Source organism: Hippichthys cyanospilos, chromosome 5 (genome assembly GCF_059441005.1).
Source record: "Hippichthys cyanospilos isolate Australia breed blue-spotted pipefish chromosome 5, RoL_Hcya_1.0, whole genome shotgun sequence".
In the NCBI taxonomy this organism is placed as follows: domain Eukaryota; kingdom Metazoa; phylum Chordata; class Actinopteri; order Syngnathiformes; family Syngnathidae; genus Hippichthys; species Hippichthys cyanospilos.
The window spans coordinates 1312723-1330101 of record NC_142373.1 but is presented as its reverse complement, the minus strand read 5'-3'; the positions used below and the strand labels follow the sequence as shown (position 1 = coordinate 1330101).

The 17379-nt window shown below is 39.4% G+C and overlaps 1 protein-coding gene across 19 annotated transcripts in view; it reads left to right on the top strand.

The window, feature by feature from the left end:
* The window catches only part of LOC148423109 (peripheral plasma membrane protein CASK), a 115814-nt gene that overhangs the window by 47881 nt on the left and 50554 nt on the right, over positions 1–17379 (top strand). For all 19 annotated transcript variants that reach the window (XM_088414641.1, XM_088414651.1, XM_088414648.1 and 16 more), the window contains exons 2-3: positions 9142–9254; positions 17030–17135. In XM_088414641.1, the coding sequence (XP_088270767.1) occupies positions 9142–9254; positions 17030–17135 (219 nt within the window). The remainder of the gene's footprint in view (positions 1–9141; positions 9255–17029; positions 17136–17379) is intronic.

Genomic DNA, 17379 nt, shown 5'->3' with positions numbered 1-17379 from the left:
AAACATGGCATTTTTCTTTTCAAATTAAGAGGAAATTAATTGGAACATGATGCATCTAATTTGTAAAATGTGTTATTAGGACACCTGTGGAAAATGAATCTTTATTATGTTAGGTTCCGTACAGATATGTATTGTCAACAGTTCTGCAATTTTCCTGAAGACAAGCCAGAAATAAAACATAGGATGTTACATGACCTATTTTTCAAGTGTTGCTAAATTAAATAGGCCTCGAGCGCCATCCATCCATTTTCTTAGCAGCTTATCCTCACAAGGGTCACAGGCATGCTGGAGCCTATCCAGCTGTCTTCTGGCAGTTAGCGGGATACATCCTGAATTGATTGCCAGCCAAATGCAGGGCACACAAAGGAAAGCAACAGTATTCTTATACAAACACACCAAATGACAAATTAGCTAGTGTGTCAAATTTAGCTGCTCAGCATGTTTCTGGGAATGTAGGACGAAACCAGACTACCCCAAGAAAAGCCACGCAGGCATGGGGAAAATATGTAAAGTCCATACAGGAAGGCCAGAAGCGGAATCGAACCTGTAACTTTTGCAATGTGAGGCGGACGTGCGAACCAGCCTTCCACGGTGCCAGCCCACCGAGAGATATCACTCCAAATTTAGTTTCAAGGTTTCATCAATCATTTTTTTTAATGTATGCTAGCTTACTAGTAACATACTGAATCAAATGACTTCAACAGACGAATGAAAATTAAACGTGCTACTTAAACCCATGGAGCAGCAACACATCCAGAGCATACAAGTTCAGGTGGATATTCACTCTTGTAATATACTAAAGAACCTTAATTGCCTCACCTTTTTCAGTCTTAATTGTGTGATGTCCACATCTGGTAAACTTCAGGGCTTCCCGGCTTGTTGCAGTACAACGTGATGCTACAATTGAAGTGTGCAAGTCTTCATAAACATCAGCAGTATATGATTACGTGGCCAGTGTGTGTGTGTGTATATCAAAGTGTTGAGTCAATAATGCTGATTGGACAAGCAGTCGTGACAGGTAGCAGCTTGGAAGAACCTCCTCTTTTCCTCATATCTTACGTGCAGAAGCATGTTGTCCTTCGTGTGTGTGTGTCCGCCTGTGTGTGTCTGCGCTCGTGTCGTAAACACCGCTGACATTTACCGAATGAGATGCAGCGTGATTGATGCTTCGCGGAATTGGAATGCAGGCATTTAGCTGCAAATCGCCTTTTACTACATGAAAGCACACGACAACGCAGCACCGGGCACCACATCTTTTTGATACACTCGTAAATTCTTCAAATTTTACATTTGCGTCTAATGTAAACATTTTGTAGTGAGTGTTGAATCATATTTTCTTGTCACTGCAGACTGTGCTGGATGCATTGCAAGGTCAAAGTTCAGCTGCAGTTCATGGAGTAAAGCTACGCAGTTGTGGGCCTTAGAGCTTATGATTATAAAGTGAGCGAGTAAAGTTCGTACTGTTACTGTGTTATAAGGCTCATTATGCCACTCAACACCAGTGATGGGAAATAACAAAGTAAAGATATTTCGTTACTTAAGTAAAATTGGCTTGTACTTTTAGAAGTATTTTTTTCTAACAACTTTTTACTTTTACTCCCAATACTTAAAACACAAATACTGTACTTTCTAGATGCTATATTTTTGAAAAGGGCTCATGACTTTTCTTCTAGCATCTTTGCACAAATGACATAAACCGCGCTTGACCAATGAGCCTGGCTACCACTAACATTTCAAAAAACACAGGTATGTAAGTCACACAACACACAACGCCACATGTAGAGCGGGGAAGATACCGGTAGGTAGCCTAGGCTAGAACCTAGCGTCGAATAGGACACGGACAGAAGAAGCAGAGGCTCAGGAGGCTAAGCCCCAGCCACTCACCCTCACTCGTGGCTCTTCCTGAAGGTGTTGAATCAACACTTAAATGCTTTGTGTTGCATGAACTTGATATAAATTCAGCCATACATGTTGTTTTGGTTCTGTGTTTCTTGGCAAGGGCTTTTTTGGTCTGAAACCCAGTTAGTGCTCTGGATACGTTCCACGCCCACCCACAATGTAGACAACGTATAAAATATACATTCCATATGTAAATGTATTATAGAGTCAGCGTACCCGCATGTGCTTTTGATCAATCCATTTGCGTGTCTGAGAAACTTGCTCACATAGTTCTCCATATAAGGGGTAAAACCTTCGTTTTCATCAAACATTTTCCCTGCCGCAGTTTTAACTAGTAAATGTGAGGGAATTTTTCATAGAAATTCATATATTATTTAGTCTGTAACAAAAATGACAAAATAACCCCATCTCACATGTTTAACCCTGAGGTAGCTATCACTTGTCAAAATAGGTTTCTCGAGTTCTGTGAGGAGCAAAGCAACAATAATCTATTTTGTGTAGTTAGCGGTTGTATTTATATTATTGACAAACCTCTGACATTGGTGTATATTTTGACTCGTCAAACGTTTTGTAAATTCTGTGAGGAGCAAAGCAACAAAAATAACCCAGTTCTTGTTGTTACTTATGTTATGGACAAAAGTGTAGCATTGGTGTGAATTGCGTTGTTTGTGCTACGGTATCTCTTGCATCCTTGACTAATATTACTTTTTGAGCTTCTATTAAGATTAGAGAAGACTATAACAACAACATGGAGGCTTTAATTCTGCTCTTACTTTTCTCCTTTTCTCTCACTCTTATACTTCCTGCTCTTTCAGTGTGCGGGGGGGCTCCTAAAGTGCAAGCGTCATGAAAACGGGTACCCATGCAGCTGACTTCCATTCAAAGCTCTAATGGCTTAACGCCGTGTGCAGCTGAGCCCTCGTCAAAGCCAGAAAGCCTCCTCCGCATAACCACCATTTTTTTTCCAAGACTCCCATTTCCGCCACTTGAGTTGACTGCGTTTCACTGATACTTTTTTTTCCCCCCAACATACTCTCCAGCTGTACTGTGGGAGGGATATTGAGGATTCAGCTTCACTGGGCCTCATGGAGCCTGTTATTAAGATGAAAAAAAATAAGGTCTAAAGGAAGGTTTACATGGAAACGGCCTAGTAAAAACAAGCCAAAAAATGTCTTTGTGTTTTTGTTGTATATGCGAGCCAGACCAATAGTAGACAATTTGTCTTTATAAAGAAACACTCCACACATACACCGTCTTACTCTCCTGTTATATCCCAAACTGACTTTCATATACGGAAACCTGGGGTAGTTATTTACTTTTACATACTGTACATAATGCATCCTAGCAGTAGCAGTATAGTAAATGCTGACTTTGTTGTTTTTTTTTTGTTTTGTTTTTTTTTAATGTTTTCACAACAATCAAGTTCATTTTTTTTGAAAAATTGCACTTACTGATGTGCCAGTTGAAAACAGAATAAGCATACGAGGCCCATACCACTTTTATGCACTATGTCTTTCTGACAAAAAAAAAAAAAAACACATTTATCAGTTGACACCTTTTTAGCGTCATTACTTAGAGAACAGCCAATTTAATCGGCAGAATGTGGCCTTTCAAACATTGGCCAAAAATAATTGGCCAAATTGACAATATTTGCTTATTCTTCTAACCTTTTATGTTTATTTACTCTCGACAATTTTTAGCAGTTGTACACAAGTAACTAACTGGTGTGATCATATATTCCACATAAATCACATCATAATCTTTTATCCTTTAATCTATATCATGAAATGTGTTGAGAAGGTCGGTTTACTGATCTTACATACAAAACAAAACTAATTCTAATTCGCACAGCCAATGCCAGTTGAACAATGCAATGAAGCTGCACAAAAAAAATAGGGTTTGAAGGATTTTGGAAAATAATCAAATTGGATTTTGTTTCCTCAAAATTGTGTTTGCAATTTGATTTGCATTTTTTTCATGGCCCGTTTCAACTGTCCAATTCGTTTTTTTTATTACAACAAACAATATTAGATCTATTATGCATTATGTAAAGGCAAATGAAACATGAATTAATATGCAAGGCCATTAATCTACTACGATTATAGGTTGAAACTTACCACATACTTTTTCATGCATTTTAGTCACCATTCGCCATTACAACTAATTCTACTGCACAGTTGTGGCGTAACCTTAAATGCAAATAAAGCAGTAGCTTTGCTACTTCCTGCATATCACTTCCTTTCATGAAACATGTAAATGTGGACTGCGCTTCTTAATCACTCAACTTCATGAAGAGCGATTAAAAAGTAATCCAGTGTCTGTGATTGCCTGCAGTAATTACCAATCTCTACATATCACTGCATTTTACAAAACATCATATATAAACATGGATTGCACTTCTTAAAGCGCTCATTCAATTTATTATAACGACAGATGACAGAAAACATAAAAAAAGCTTGCCATAGCTCCAGTGAGTAGCATCGCAAACTCTAACCTGTAGGACAAGTAATCTTATTCATGACTTAATGTCTTTCAATTTAAAAAAATAATCAATAGTGCATTACCACTTGGTAGCATCTCATCATTGAACATCTTTTCATGTATTTCTTGGTTTGACAGCCAAAGAATTCAACCTCTTTATTTAACCGCTCAACAACTTTGCACAAATGTCTTTCAATTTGTTATGGCTCAAGTAGCCATGCATTATTGTCTTAATGCATGGTCAAAGTTCAGAGACATGTAAGTCGAAGTCAACGCCACAGCGAGAGTTAGCTAGAGGAAGTAATCCTTTGTCTTAAAGTGCACAACTTCGGATGGCATTTAGACTGCGCAAAGCACCGTTTTCAAGCCATAGAATAGAACAATTACAAAAACGCACTTTCAAATATTTTTAAAGAATGAGGTTGGTTTTCCTCCAGGTCCCGGTAGCACGGAATAAATGGAAACTGGATGATGGTACGCCTCCTTATTTTCCACAGGATATAGGTCACAATCTTTCATGCATGTAGTCCATTGACCTGAATGTCAGTACTTTACACAAAGTCACTGTTTAAACATAATAATACGAATGCAAACATATTGCAAAATAAATGCAACATAAATGCATTAGAAATGACAATCACTCAACTACTGATAATCCAAACACAAAACTGATTACAAAGATTTATCTCCTCATAAAGTTATAAATAAATGCATTGCACAAATATATATCATATCCGTATGTATTTATTTATGTATTCATTTATGTATTTATTTACGGAACATGTACAAGGCCAGCCCGCAAATAGTGAAAATCTATGTCTAGTTGACGACCATTGAAATGCACTGGGAGAAACAAATCATATTCATTATTAATCATTTATGTTAATAGAGTAATGGAGGTTTAGATTATTTAATCTTTTGTGATTTTCTTCTGTGTTGGTTATAAAAAATACATGAACGGACAAACCTGATCCATGACAATATCCAGCGTGATGGTGCAAAGATGCAATGGTCAATGCTTGACCAAAATTTGCATTTCAGTACCCAAAAGTACTGTTTGGAGCGTCTGTATCACAAGGAAGCTTGGGCACAGCTGATCCACCCCCTTTTGCTTTTCTCATTTTCAATTAAAAACAGTGTTAATGTACCCTCTTCACACAGAAATGCACAATCTTTTTTCAAACCCTTCATTTCAAGCAAATTTAACATTTTCTCTACCACTTCCTATGTTTCTATTGAACTTTTCACTTCCTCCCACAGGTCATGTAGGTAGTGATTGTGTTGGGTTTAGCTAAGAGCAAGCGAGGTGTGACATTTTCCTCCTTGTGTCTTGAGTTTGCAAAGGCGGTCAGACTGGACTGTAGCACAGGCGAGATAACAGCATGTGCATGACTGCATTACTAATAAGAGCCCATATGAGTGTGCCCTTTAATACCATCAATTGTTAACCATTTCAACAAATCCGCATGTACTGAATTTGGGTTGAGTTTGGCTGAGCAATGAATAGATGTGCCGTGTACGTGACATTGAATTTATTTTGCGTTGGATCCCATTTGTTTGTGTGCAGGCGTATCTTTTGAAATGGCCGGTGAGTGTATGCTGTTTATGCGTGTGTGTGTTTGTGTGTGCGCGCATGTGTCTCGGTTTGGCATGATGCTGTCCCACCTCAGCCTTCTGATGCTAAGCAGCTTTAGCTTGATTGCCATCTGTTCCACCAGTCTGTATTTTTGTACAAAGACAACCCCCGTTTTCCTTAGCCACTAAATCCACAAGAGCGCCACTTGTATAGAAAACCTTAGAGAGTCACTGATGTGAATATATGGACGCAATCATACCTGAGTCGAAAAATGAAAGTAAATATGACGTTGTTCCCCTTTGTAGCTATAATAGCTTTTCCCTGCGAGACTTTTTACAAAATTATGCAGCATGTTTGTGGGGCATTCTGCACATTTCCCGAGTCACCATTGTTCAACCTGAAGGAGGGCCAGCTAGGTTCCTTTTTGTTTATCCCAGAATATTTTGTTGGGCTTTTGGTTTCAACCTTTTTTGAAATAAATGGGCTGGGAAATTTCCCTGGGGAGCTCCACTCAAAATTTGAGTTAAGATCACTGCCATTGGAACTGATATCGGGTCAAGAAATATTCGAGTTCCAATATTTGATAGCGGGTGTCAAGCTCCGGTCTTTGAGGGCCGGAGTCTTACATTTTTGCTAAGTTCCTCTTCCCAGAACACCTGATTCAAATGATGAGCAGTCTAAAGAGTCCCTATGCGCTGTAGTGTTGTCCATTTTGTTCTCCGAGCTTGATCTGACCACACAGAAAGATTTTAAAATCAATCCTTATTCTTATACCAAGAGCTTCATGGCCGCATCATGCCCAGGCAGAAATGTGTGGACTCATGTCAGCAGGGTGCGCACTTGCTGATTTGCACAATGTCACTCAATGCATCCTGGCACTCACTCTGTTAATTAACAGCTGGAAGAGCTGTCATTTTTTTGCAATTATAAGATGACTTACATTGAATTCCATTTTAACATCAGCCCATTTAAAGAACTTTAGCCCAGGGTTCTCAGCGTGTTTTAACAGCATTATATTCTAACTGTGACCTACTGTCTTGTGAATGACCACTTTCTATAGTCCCTGATTGTTTATCCTCGTCAACTCAATAGAATATTATGCCATTGGAAAGGCCACTGACTGTTGGAGCCTCAGCAAGGAGAATCCAGCCTCTCTGCATGCCAGTGTGTCACATACAAGCAGATATCCTTCTGAAATGTCTCTGACCTCAGATTAACATGCTGTGAAAGCATTGGTGTGAAACTGGACATGCTATTGAACTAATATCTTCCCACCAGCTTCACTGTACAAACATTGTGGTCTTACATAGTGAAATGACGTTGTAGTACTATTATTGTGACTTTCGGGGAGTCAGTCAAGTGGCAACCACAGTAAGTTGTAATCAGCAGAGATCCTTAATAGAAGATCATGTGTTTATCAGGGAGGGAACGCGATCTCGTGTGGCAAAATCAGAATGGCAAAAGATTTCTCAATTTTGCACAGCTCAAGGTCTTTTTAGCTGTGGAGCAAAACAGGAGAATGCACAGCTTTTACTGCTCTGACAGTATAACATGCTGCCAAATGTGGTCAGACTTCAAAATAAACCTTACTATACCGATCAGTTTATGGACACAAATATCTGTATTTTGACACAAAGGCTTTTATTTTGAAGTTGCTTCCAGAAACATATTGCGAAAACTGCAGCTGCAGATGAGTCACAAGCTGTGACTCGATAAACACAGTATAACTATGGTCTGAAATCACATTAAAATCACCAATTCAGGTCCCAAAAAAAAAAACTGAATTACTTTTAAATTTTTTGTATGATGCCTGTTGCCAATTTATGGCGCAGCCTCCATCATAAATTAGCCATAACTGTCAGTTCTCGAATGCTCCATATCAGGTGTCGTGAGCAGTCGGATAACCTTTTGATACTGCAGCCTCCTGTTCTTACTGATCTCTTTTGAACAAACCAGGCTGATGTGTGTACTGAGGTTCGTCATTTTGTCTCAACCAAATTATTTATTATTCACATTATTTTAGCTTACAAATTTTGAAAATAAATCTTGACACGTTCTAGTGGATTCACTCTCATTAGTCATCGGTCTTTCAGGATTTGTGTTGTGTCTTGGGGGAGGGGCCTGACTGTGATAAGGACACCTCTACATATAACATTTGAGTTTGCCTTACTTGATGTTCAAAATAACATTTTAACATAACATTCATATAATTGGATCGCACGCAGCTCAGTGGAGCAGTGGTTAGTTAGCACGTCTGCCTCACCGTTCAGGGACCCGAGTTCATATCCTCTTCCTCTTCCTCCCACACTCCAAAAACATGCATGACAGGTGTATTGGACATACTAAATTGCCGTTAGGTACAATTGGGTGCGTGAATGGTTGTTAGTCTCTGTGTGCCCTGCAATTGGCTGGCAACCAGTCCAGGGTGTCCCCCGCCTACTGCACGAAGCTAGCTGGGATAGGCACCAGCAAGCCCGCGACCCTTGTGAGGATAAGCGGCTCTAGAAAATGGATGGGTGGAACAATATTCAGAGGTAGGATCAGAGGCAAGATGCTGCCTGTATCTCAGTTTTCTACAATACTGTAGTTGTATTCAACCCTGAATTTTACAGTACTCACTGCCTGAGAAGTATTTTATCTACTCCACCAGAAGCTGGCATTGAAATCATCTAATTATCTGATTGCAAGAAGTCATTTCTCTGTGTGAATGTGAACACTGCTGTGGAAATATCCCACTAAGCTCGGTTCTAGCAACTGTTTTTGGAATTCAGAGCTCATTTCCTGTGTGTGTGTTTTTTTTTCTGTCCTGATTCTATATGAATGGCGCTGTCATTGAATGGCATATATGTGACCCATGGATATTTACGCTTTCTAAAGTGGTATCAGAGGCAGAAGGTGCCAAGCACCAATCACTTCTTTGACCTGGTTTTGTTGAAAGAAGTCGTTGCTGTCCCACAATAGTTTTATTTGTCTTTGATATCAGACAGTTCATCTAATAATAGAGTAACTGCTACATTAGTCATACATTAACTGCTGGAGGGCTCCATTTCATTGAGTACCATTGTAAAAAGCTAAGACACATAAGTGTGAACCAATACTGTGTTTTTTTTAAAAAAAATTTGATGATTACTGTGTTAAAGGGGCTTATTTGTTCTAATAAAGCATTTCATCAATGTCTCCTTCAGGGGTCCCTTCAGTGTGGTGAGGAGATGCATCAACAGAGAGACAGGGCAGCAGTTTGCTGTCAAAATTGTGGATGTGGCCCAGTTCACCTCCAGTCCTGGACTCAGCACAGAGGGTAAAGTATTTTTTTGTTCCGTCACTAATCATGAAATGCACACAAAGGTAAAAAGTGTGACAGGCTAAAGACCATTGGACATTCTGTCAATCTTAAAAAATTGCAGACTCAAACTGCTGCCAATATAAAACCTTAAATAACTTTATAAGAACATATGTAACACAAATACAGTACATGTAACATACTTGTAACTACCTGTACAAGCACACTTGTGAAGTCAGTCCTCGAGATGCTCACTTGAAGTCATGGAAGATTTAAAAAGCATCATATTCGGGTGGTATGTTGGAGGCTGTTGGTTATCTTAAGTAGCAAAATACCAGCACTGTGATTAGATAAGTGATGAGCGTAAAGTAGAAACCATGGCATTCAAGATAGTTGAACCATGAAAGGTATGACCAAGCCTGATGAGTAGACTTGAGCAAAACTAAGTACAGTACAAGCGTGCGTTGCCTTGTTAATTTTTGCTATAGCGTTTGACTTGCATGCCATTAGAATGTGCAGATGTGCCTAATGTTATGTCAGTTGAGTGCCAGTGTAAGTACTATATATATTGGTGGTGCCATTTTGTGAGATTGTGAGTAATTACAATATTAGCATTGGGCTGCTTAAAACCCCAACTCATTAGCAAAGATACATTGTGTGAAGTAGATACCACCCGTTTGCTTTTGCCTGTTAGAATGACAAATGTTAGCAACTGTAGAGTTGATAGTTTTAACACGAGATTGAAGGTATTTACAAATAGGGCCTGACACATTTTCTGCATATATTATGGCCTTTTCAAACGTCTTTAGCACAGGGCTATGTTTTCTGCTCTGTTACATCACTTTTCTTCTTAACAAGGTTCAATAAAAGTTTGGCAACTGAAGACAATTAATGAACCTTTGTAGGTGGAATTCTTTGCCATTCTTGGTTGATGTAGAGCTTCAGCTGTTCAACAGCCCAAGGTCTCCATTTTCGTATTTTATGCTTCATAATGTGCCACACATTTTCATGCAAAGCAGGTCTGAACTGCAGGCAGGCAGGCCAGTTTAGTATCACCCTTTTACTCGGAAGCCACGGTGTTGGTAACACATGCAGAATGTGGTCTTGCTGAAATAAGCAGAGGCATTCATAAAAAAAAAAAGACATTGTTTGAATGATAGCGTACATTTCTCTAACACCTGTATTTACCTTCCAGTATTAATGGTGCATTCACCGACCTGAGAGTTACCCATACCATTGGCACTAACATAGCGCCATACTATCAGAACTGCTGATTTTAAACTCTGCTTCCATAACAGTCCAGAGGGGTCTTTCCCTATGTCCTGAGGACACAATATCCAAAAACAATTTGAAAATGAGGACATATGTGACCACCAAACACTTTCCCAATTAGATGAGCTTGGGCCCAGAGAGGCCGGCGGCAGAACCTTTTGATGATGATATGGTCTGTAGATGATTCCTAGCGATTGAACATTAGCAACATTGTCCTATCCATTGTATCGTTTGACTATGTTTTCATGCGCTAGTTCACTGGAAGGTGAACTATGCTCCATCTTTGGTTGTGAGTGACTGAGCAATTCAGGAAAGCTCATTTTGTTCTTAGTCATTGCACTCACCTGTTCCTAATTAGCCTGCTCACTTGTGGGATGTTCCAAACTGGTGTTTGATGAGTATTCCTATTTTTTGCCACCTGTCCCAACTTTTATACAACAAGCCACCTCCGTGGAATTGGGTTTATACAAGTTTTCCCAAAAATAGCATTCTGTTAAAATGGCCACAAAATGTTTCTATTGGGTTATTCAAAGGAGGGTTACACTGAAAATATGTTGGATAGGTGCCCTCCAAGACCGGGGTTGGCAACACCTGATCTAATCCCTTTTAGGCTTTCAGAATCATTTAGTGCTTGCTAATGTAATTTAAACCATATTAGCAATGGGACTGTTTCTTTAACCAGATAATCAGATTTCTCATTTGCTTCCTGGGTGTTGATAGGTGCTGTCCAATAGCGTCAGCATTTTTCCAATCCTCTATTTAGTTAGTCTGATCAAGCCAAGTTTGACCAGCAAATCACATCTATAGAGATAGGCACTCATCATTGTATTCAATATTGTACAGTATAAATATGTCATATACAGTTGTTTTCTTGAAAATTTTCTCATGTTATTAGTAACTGGTCCACATTATATTCATCCATCCATCTTCTAGAGCCACTTATCCTCACAAGGGTTGCAGGCTTGATGGTGCCTATTCCAGCTGACTTTAGGCACGAGGCTGGGAACACCCTGAACTGGTCACCAGCCAATTGCAGGGCACACAGAGATGAACAACCATTCACGCATCCAATCGCACAAAAGGACATTTTAGTATGTCAAATAAACCTGCCATGCATGTTTTCAGTGTTTGGGAGGAAGCTAGAGTGCCCAGAGAGAACCCACACGGGCGCATGGAGAACATGCAAACTCCACACAGGAAGGCCAGAGCCAGCTGGATTTGAACTCAGGTCCTCTAACTGTGTGGCGGACGCGCTAACAGTGCGCCACCAAACAACTGCACATTATATTCGTGGCCCCCAAATATTGCAAAAATAGTGGTGAGGGAAAAAAGGGGCAAAAAAGCAAAACACATACTGTGTTCAATCCTTTGATCTTGCTGATCTAAGACCTTGTGAGATGCAATATTCTGTGTTCTCTTGCTGTATGTTGATTTAATGTCATAACCAAGAGCGTTTCATCATTTGAAAACATCAAACATCACTGGATCACGGTACTGTCACCGTCACCGACAAACTATCATGATCATTTGGTGCTGTGGTATACTCCCCTGGCGTTGCATGCATCCTCTCCAGACCTCAGAGGAAAGGAAGTGGGTCAAATTTTTCGTGCCTTGGCAATGGATTGACCAACACACACACACACACACACACACACACACACACACACACACACACACACACACACACACACACACACCAGTCAGTGTCTCTCAAGCGTGTCCAGAGGTCTGTCTGACGAATAGGTCAGCTCTCCAAGGGGATGAGAGAGCAAAGCAAGCCAGCGAATGAGCAAAATCCATCATGTGCCACTGCTCGCTCACTTTCTCCCCTATCCCGCCTCCCAATTCCCCAATCCTTTCACACGCTTTCTCCCCCGCACTCCCTCCTTCCCCCAGGTCTTTCTTTTGCCTTTTTTTTATTTTTCTTCACATTGTGTCCTCTTCACCTCCCTCATCTGTCACATCCTTCTCCAGAGTCATCAAAGATGCGTCAGCGCCGTGTGTGTTAGTGTGTCTGCTCCTATTGTGACATGTTGTACATGTCGTCTGCACAACCTGTGACAACGCACAATCGTACGCATGCTTGCATAGTTTGTTGGGATGCTGCAGAAATTAGCTATGTACTCAATTGCAGATGACAGGTGGGGGGCGGTCTGCAGATAGTAGTGGCATCAATTGTGACAGACACTTACCTGTTTTTGTAAAACCCATTTTTTTTTACCTTAAACAGAAATGGCTAAGAACAAAAGCATGAAACATGTCACAGAAGTGGAGATAGTCACAGACATCATATATACAAACTTTCAGATCTTTATCTTTTTTTTTCTTATGCTCTATCTAATCCATTTCTTTTTCTTTGCTTTGTTTTCTTTCTTTGTCTTTCATTTGGCTGATAAATTGTGCAACTGCCTCACAATAAATTTCACTCCCTGCCACAAATGTTGGGATCAAGACAGCCATGTTTGCCTATCCTCTGTCCTGCACGCTTTGTCACTTTTTTTTTTTTTTTAAATTCATGTGTGAGAGCCCAATACTTTTTCAACGGCCTTTATTTATTTGACAACAACTAATCTATCAGCAGGATTTTGTCCTCAATCAGAGACGGAAATCCATCGTCTCGCTTCATTTACCGCATCGTACATCGTAACCTCACCACCATTTATCTCTTTTTACAGCTTTCCATTTGCACCATTGTCGGAATATTGATTTGTTTCAGAAGCTCAAATTCCGCTCCTCTGCATGCATTCGTCTCCTTGAGTGCAACCCTATTACACTCGTCATTATCACACTTTAGTGTATGAAGACAAACAGGGAGGAAAGTGTAACTTGTTAGCATCATTTATTTAAAGCAGGTGAGTGTTTGATTGTTGCTAATGTGGCAAACTTGTCACCACTTCCACCACTGCAGATTCTTTTCACTCCCTGTCCCCCATTAACCTTCCTCACCATTAGGAGCCAATTAGTACACTGGCTTGGTTCCAGGGGGAGCCTTCAGGCCGCTGAAGTGTCTTTCAACATGTCAAAGAACGTTATTGCTGATTTTATAGCACGCTGATTGTTAAGCGCATGCTCTGTACCCCAGGGAATAGCATCTTTTTTTTTTTTTTTTTTTTTTTGAGGTCTATCATTTTGATGTATAAGCCTAGGTGTCTGTCGGTATGTATTAGCGCTTAGGCATCTGTAGGAAGATGTTAGAGCTAATTTACTTTGCTAACAGTTCAGGGGAGCCAAAAGTGTGATTAAAAAAAAAAAAAAAAAACAGGCACAGCATTTTCACTTGTGGAACTAACACTTCAGAGACTACACCTGGGACCACTAAAGGTTTGCAAGGGTGCAGTTGCAGAGGTTTCACCAAAGTGAAGGTCCGGACATCGAAATGTTCTGATTTGTGGAACCAACCTGTGTAACAAACTCAGGACGGCATGTTTCCTTTTCACAACACATAATAGTGATTATGCAAATATTTCCTACAGAGGCTTGTGGAATAAACATTTTTAACAATGAAACTCATCAGAATGTAGTTGCAAATACATTGGAAATGGTTTCCAAGCACCTTTGAATGTATGCTGAATTTGTAGGTGTGTTTGAACATATTTGTAAATAAGTTTAAATGTGCATCTGAATATGGGCAAACTTTTTTGACCTTTGATCTCCTTGACTAAGATGCATGTCTGCTATTGGTCAGCGTCCCTCGTTCCAAAATGGCGGAACATTAAAACTTTGTCCACCTGTGAGTACTTAAAAAAACATATTTATAGTGCGTTTTGGTGCATTTTAATTCAAACTTGAATTGGTTAGCCATGGGTCCCAAGATTGCTAGTGATGTTAAAGAGAGAAGTAAGGATGATTTATATGGAAATGAAACTGAAGATAATCAAGAAATACGAAGAAGTCTGTTAGGCTAGACAAGCCTCACTATGGAATATGGCCATAAGTCGCTCAAAGATAAATAAAGCCTTCATATATTTTTTTTTTATGAGGTTATTTAATTGTATGCATGTATGTTGTATATAAGTAGCACTCACTATACTATTTTGATACCAATCTTTAATATGTATATCCAATTTTGATGTGTTTACCTGGGGTTTTACATGCATTAGCTAATTAACATAGGTTTGGATTGCCCGCCATACGGCAAATTTGCGTTACAATCCCAACCGCGTAACGATTAATCTCGTAAACCCAGGGCCCACTGTACTTGCTCATGCCGTTGACTGGAAGTTCATTCAATGACCACTCACACAGTAGGACATTTCAAACTTGAATAGACATACTAATCCAATGTTTAAAACAGAAATGGCTAGTCTATGAGCACATTGCAGAGGTTACGCGGAAATTTTATTATTTATTAGACAAACCAAAATCAGAACAGCTGCATGTCAACTCAAATTGCAGGGGCAGGGGATACAAAGTTTACTACTTTGGCACAGAATCGCATTGACTTGACTGATTCAAGATAACATACCACGTTAAAGCCAAAACATAACATTTATTCACCAACATATTCAATTTGACAACAAGTATACAGTATTTGTTACGGTTCAACTATACTAAAGTTTACAAAATAAATGTTGCATATTGCAAGCTTCTGCATCAAAAATTGGGTCAATTTTCCCCAAAAGGTTGCTACCAAATATTGAGAGACTAAATCATCTTTGATGATTAAGTAGGTCTAATTTACAAATTTCTACATCATTACATTTTTAAAAATATGTTAAACTGTGTGAATTGATTGCTTTATTGAAGAGTCAATAATGTTCACAATTTAATATAAAGTAAAATGAATGAGCTCAAATATATATATATTTTTTTAATAACCCAAACTATATCACAAAGTCCCTGTAATCAGGCCACGAACCCCCGTTGGTCCGCAGGCCACATTTTTAGAACCAGTCACCTCAAGTATTACACGACCACCGATCACCAAGTTGACTAGCGATTAAATTTGGTATGAAAACTTCGTGATGAGAATTTTTTGCATATTTCCTTTTAAGCAAACTTGTTAATATTGAAAATCTGGTCACCCTAATCAAGTTTGTTTTTAAAATAACATTGTTAGCTAATGTATTTTGTGCATGCAACATAACCTGGAGCAGCCTTCTTTTGGCTTTGATATAATAGCAGAGGTTTCACGCCTTGAGGGATGTGAATGTTTCGGCTTGATTGTGCCTCTGCACAATAGTGTTCCACACCAAGTTGACCGGGGGCTGGACTCTGGTCGTTACTTAAAAGTGACTCTGGCGCTTTGCCCATACGAGTTGTTGGTTTGGGGCTAATCATTTGGGATTTCAACTGAATTGTGACATCACAATAATACCCTTCTGTTATGGCATTGCAAATAAAGCTCCATAATGTCAAACCACTGAATGATAGCTTGTCTATTTTATCCATTTGGCTGGACAAATACCTAAAGTTTAAACAGCTACTGTAAACGGAAAACGGATTAGCCATTCAACCTTCAAAATATTTTCTACGTTGTGGTTACAGTATCTGTGTTACTATATCCTTACCATGTCACAATGTGACCAACAAAACAACACAGCTGTGGTGGCATTTATCAACAACATGAATTTTTAATCCATCCTGTATGTAACAGTAAGATCTATTTCATGTTATTGATACTCAGTCCCTCTTTTTGCCATCACAAGTATCTAGTTAGCACTAGTTAGACCAGTAAAAGACTGCAATTCAGTAAATTAAAGGAATATTTTACTTCCTCAGCCATTTCCAGAAGTAAAGGTTATTTTTTTTCTATGATTAATTTGATGACTAAATTATTTTTCATGTTCAGTTAATTCCTTTAAAAGACATGTTGCCATCTGCTGTCCACTGAAAACGACAACACATGTACTCAGGTCTTAGGTAACCCAATCACAGGCCGGCACAGTTTGTAAACATCCAGAGACTTGAGCATATGCATTGTCGTTTTCATTATTACCGTATTTTCCGCACTATATGGCGCACCGGATTACAAGTCGCACCATCAATTAATGACATTTCCAGGCGCACGGGATTATAAGGCGCACCCTCAATTAATGACATATTTTAAAACTTTTTCAATCACAATATAGTAATACTCAAAGTAATAACGATAATAACTCAAATAATAACTCTAAACTGTCAATAGCATAATAACTCAATGTCAATATGACCAACCTTGTTCAACTGTAAACACACAAACGAAACAGGTGAAGCCTAATTTATCAGTTCATTCCCCATCTACGAATCCCAATCTCAATATTGATCCATATATAAGGCGCATTATAAGGCACACCATCAGCTTTTTAAAATAATTAAGGCTTTTAGGTGTGTAAAATACGGTAATTTCAAAATAATTCAACCCCAATAAGGAAACATTTTATTACCCCCCCCCCCCCCCCCCCCCCCAAAAAAAAAAATGATTGATTAATTACACATTTGCTAACTTTCTGATGCATGATGGGTAATTATTGATATGGTTGTCAATTGAGAAGATCTGCAAACTGTGCTAATATTGTATTGTCCCCTCTTTAACCTTTTAGACCTGAAGAGGGAGGCCAGCATATGCCACATGCTCAAGCACCCGCACATCGTGGAGCTGCTGGAGACCTACAGCTCCGACGGGATGCTCTACATGGTCTTCGAATTGTAGGTCACACATCCAGTTACAGAGAAAGCACAATTTGTGGCGGAGGGACTTTGCATGAGGAACAAGAGACTGCATGGAGCGGCGATGCATGGAAGAGAGAAAAGATGAAGATTAAGATTTCACACTTGCGAGAAGCCAACATCTCTCCCTTCCTCTTATCCCCGCTCTTGTATCCTCATTTCTTTGCCGCTTCCCTGGCTTATTTCAGATTCTCATCTCACCCAACAGAGCATTTTCTTGCTT